The sequence below is a fragment of the Solanum stenotomum genome, chromosome 6 (genome assembly GCF_019186545.1).
Source record: "Solanum stenotomum isolate F172 chromosome 6, ASM1918654v1, whole genome shotgun sequence".
Taxonomy (NCBI): domain Eukaryota; kingdom Viridiplantae; phylum Streptophyta; class Magnoliopsida; order Solanales; family Solanaceae; genus Solanum; species Solanum stenotomum.
In genome coordinates this window covers 52,297,408-52,301,588 of record NC_064287.1, presented here as the reverse complement: position 1 = coordinate 52,301,588, position 4,181 = coordinate 52,297,408, and the positions used below count along the sequence as shown (strand labels likewise).

The 4,181-nt window shown below is 27.2% G+C and overlaps 1 protein-coding gene across 1 annotated transcript; it reads right to left on the bottom strand.

Moving 5' to 3' along the window:
• Positions 1-327: 327 nt before the first annotated feature.
• On the bottom strand, positions 328-931 carry LOC125866905 (protein NEGATIVE REGULATOR OF RESISTANCE-like). The gene has a single exon (XM_049547292.1). The coding sequence runs from the start codon at positions 846-848 to the stop codon at positions 483-485; it is 366 nt and encodes a 121-aa protein (XP_049403249.1). The 5' UTR covers positions 849-931; the 3' UTR covers positions 328-482.
• Positions 932-4,181: the final 3,250 nt, after the last annotated feature.

The window sequence follows — 4,181 nt, the reverse complement described above, 5'->3', positions numbered from 1 at the left end:
ATACGTTTTATTTTTCGAGAGTCAAATAATTTAATTTTGATATAAAAAAATTGCTCATAGTTTAAATTTTAATTTTTTTTTTTTATATATTTGTAAATTACATGGTCACAATAATTGACAATTCAATATATTTAAAAGATATATGAAAAATTACGGTAAAAAATAGACTTGTTTGAATCTCAAAATGCGAAATGTGTCACATAAATTGAAATAGAGAGAAAATAAATTAGCTTAATATATGTGTAATTAATAATTTGATACGATACATCATTAGTCATAATTAGTAATTACAACCCATCCGAGCCAATTAAAATGGGAGAAAAAACATATTAAGACTCAAAATACTCCTAATAATTAACCATAAAAAATAAATAAAAATAATTCGATCCAATAAAAATGAAATAAAAAACATATTATCAAATTATTATAATTTTATAAGTTATCTGGAAATCCCCTAATAGTTAAGCCAAAAAAAAATTAAATTAATTGGCTTCTGAATTCGGATCAGTAACCGGGTCAGTGTTAAGATCCAAACCCGCATTATCTTCCACGCTTTCTCTCTCTTTAACGCCGTCAACAGCCCGTTTAAAATCCTCCTGCCGGAAATTCGGACTCCACGGCTTCGCCGCCGTCAGATTTCTCCCGGCACCACCGCCCTCGGCGTTTCCCTTCTCGAAATACTTCACCGCCACACGTATTCTCCGCAGTATAGCGTAGAACTCCTCCACTTCTTCGTCCTCCACCGCCGCCGTCACCGATGCCGCCGTTCCATCGTTTTTCTCCGTTTTAATTTGCTTTTTTGCTTCGATCTCTCCGTCGTGTATATATTTCCGTTTATGTACCTCCATAATTTTGAGCTGAATTTTGAATTTTCCGGCGAAGGGTAGAAAAATTGAGTTGTTAATATTTGTAATTTGTGAATAGGAATTTGTAAGAATTGATTTCTGGCGTGTGGTAATATGTGTAATTTTATAGTGAATTTCGTGGAAAGTCATAAACTATGTAAAACGTATTGATGATGTATTAAAGGTGTCGTAAGCAAAAATATCTCATACCAAATGTCAAACAAATGTGGGTTCACATGGAATAGGGACATTTAAATTTTACAAGGTCGTTTGGTACACAAGATGATATAAGTAAAGATATATCGACAGATTATTTTATATCACTTTCTATATAAGATAATAATCATTTGAAAGATGGTGGGATGAAATAATCTTAGAAATTAGCTGGTACTTTAACCTACAACAAGCCTCGATCTTTGGGTAATTCCACAAATTGGATCTAGGAAGCTCGATAGACCATTGCTCGAATCCTATTTATTTATTACTAAATGTTTATAGATATTTGATGGTGAAGATAACTATTAACTATTGTATTTTATCTTGAGATTGTTTTAAAAATATATATATATATTGAATTTGTTTCTAAGCTTATTTGATAAAAGAATATGAATTTGTTTCTTTTAAAAGATAAAAAGGATCTAGTATTTGGTAATATGATCTGTATGTTAATATTCTTCAAATCTGAATTATTGATTTGGTCTAAAATAGCATAATAAACAATAATTTTCGGAAATAAATATCAAAATCATAATCAATCTCACTAATAATTTCTGACAAGCTATTAATTTATGAAAAAAAAATATATTAGAGATGACATCAGTCTTTGTCGTCATCGTTGGTGGCGTATATGTTTATACTTTTTCTAAAAAATAAAATAAAATGGCGTGTCATAATTTCATGTATTGCATTTTGTGTGTGCCACGTGTATACAGGACGAATTTATTGTTATAACTTATGATTTGACAGAAACTAATAACTTTGATCCGTAATAATAATTTATGATCGAAATATATAAACTTAAACCTTGAATTTATCGCAAGATTGGAGCATTTTGATAGCAAGTTTCACGACTCAGTAACTTTAACACATATATATTCAATAACTTGCTCTCTTTTTTTTAAATTTAATATTCATAAACTTAAAAAATGTGCCCATGAGATAAACACACGTTGTGGTGAATCATAATTCACAAGGTGGTTAAAAAAGTGGTGTGGACGTTAAGATCTTTTAATATTGTTTCCATATTAGTTTAGTCTTGAATTGGTAATATGCCAAATAATTAGTTGGTAAGGTATCACTTCATGAAAAAAAATATTAGGTCTAAAAGGTTAAAAAATATTTTCTTTATCCCTAATTATTTGTCTAAATTTTCTTTTTTAGTTGTCCCTAATTACTTGTCCATTTTGACAAATCAAGAAAGGACAATTCTTTTTTGTCTATTATACCCTCAATTAATTACTTTGAAATATGTAGAACTTTTTGAAAATTTTAAGTTTTTAATTCATCCACTTCGTAATTAATAGGATAAAATGATAAACTCACTATGTTAAGTATTGTTTTCTTAATAGGTGTGTCAATTTAAAAGTAAACAAGTAATTAGGAACATAAGGAATATATGAGCAAGCATTAAATCGAGTTTAATATGGTCCGATAGTTAGGGTACATAATTTTCTTGTGAGTTATATCTGCAAAACATTTTTAAAATAAGGATAAAACGCCTAAAAAGACATTTGCATAAATCAGCTAATATTAAAGGGTCCCTTTTTGTTTGCTGTATTGCGTGCCAAATATTACTTTTTACATTTCTTATTACCTATATTATTTCACCAATTATATATGCTTAATTTTGTATTCACAGTGTAGTGGGAGGAATAAAATCCGTCTATTTCTATAATAAAAGATTTTGAGTTCAAGCTTTAAAACGAAGAAATTTTTAATAATAAACATTTCTCTTTTTGACGGATCATATAATTAAAGTCATTGTGAGTATATTATTGAAAGTCTATTTAGTTAATATTAAAATAAGTAGACTTTGTTAGTTCCATAATTGTTTAAAAGACTCTACAATATAATACTATCGTTGGTCCTTCTTTAAGGTTCTTCTTAATTTATTCTCCATATTTGTTTTTAAAACGTTACTTTCTTGACTTGGTTCTTCTTTTAAGGTTATATAGTTTATTCTGGTTATTATTAAATTACCACTTGCATAATATTAATTGAGTGAAGGGGTTACATGAAACAACCTCTTTATCTAAATATGATAGGCAGAAGTGTACAAAATCGAACCAAAAACCGAATCAAATCGTAAATTGAGTCAAATCGAGAAAAAAATCCGACTAGTGGTTGGTTTGACTTGGTTTGATATTGAAAAAAAAAACCCGACTATATTTGGGTTGGTTTGGTTTTAACTTAAAAAAGACAACCCGAGACCAAACCAACCCGACATTATATATATAATTTTAAAATTTTATTTTATACATAGAAATATTTACTTTGATATAATTTTTGAATATTTCTTATACTTTTTCATAGTTTTTATCTTTTAATATATTATTTCAAATTTGAAACTTAGAATTTTGAATGGTTCAATAAAGATTATAGTTCACATATGTTGGTAATTTTAATAAAACTTAAATTATAATCAAATTAATACTAATGCAAAAAGAATCAATTCAACACTAATAATGACAATTATATTGAATATTTGTTCTTTGGTTTTACATTGGTTTAGGCAATTCAAATACATAATCTAATTTTAATTTCCTTTAATATTTAGTCATGTAACTAATACTTATTAAACTTATTTTAGCATGATTTAGTACTTTTAAATTATGATCATTTTCATTATGACTTGTTAATTTGCAATATTTGTTTTACGCGATTTCATTATTATTATTTTTTTGTTGGATATTTTAGTGTCATTACTCATATCATATTTTGTGTTATTTTCTTAAGAAATACCTTAGATAGTTGTATTTTGGTAGGACTAAAGAAATATTTGAAATACAAGTAAATTATATGTTTGTATGAATACTTTACCGAAAAAATCCAAAAATCCGAAAAACCTAAAGAAATCCAAAAAAAACCCGAGGTTGAAAAACCCGAGTTTTATTGGTTTGGTTTGGTTTATAGATTTAAAAATCCGACACAAATGATTTGGTTTAATATTTGAAAAACCCGAATCAACCCTGTCATGTACATCCCTAATGATAGGGGTAATATATGTGTGAAGGCACCGTCCTCCACAAATTAAATTAAATTAACCATATACAATTTTAATTTAACTTATATATATATATATATATATATATATATATATATATATATATATATATA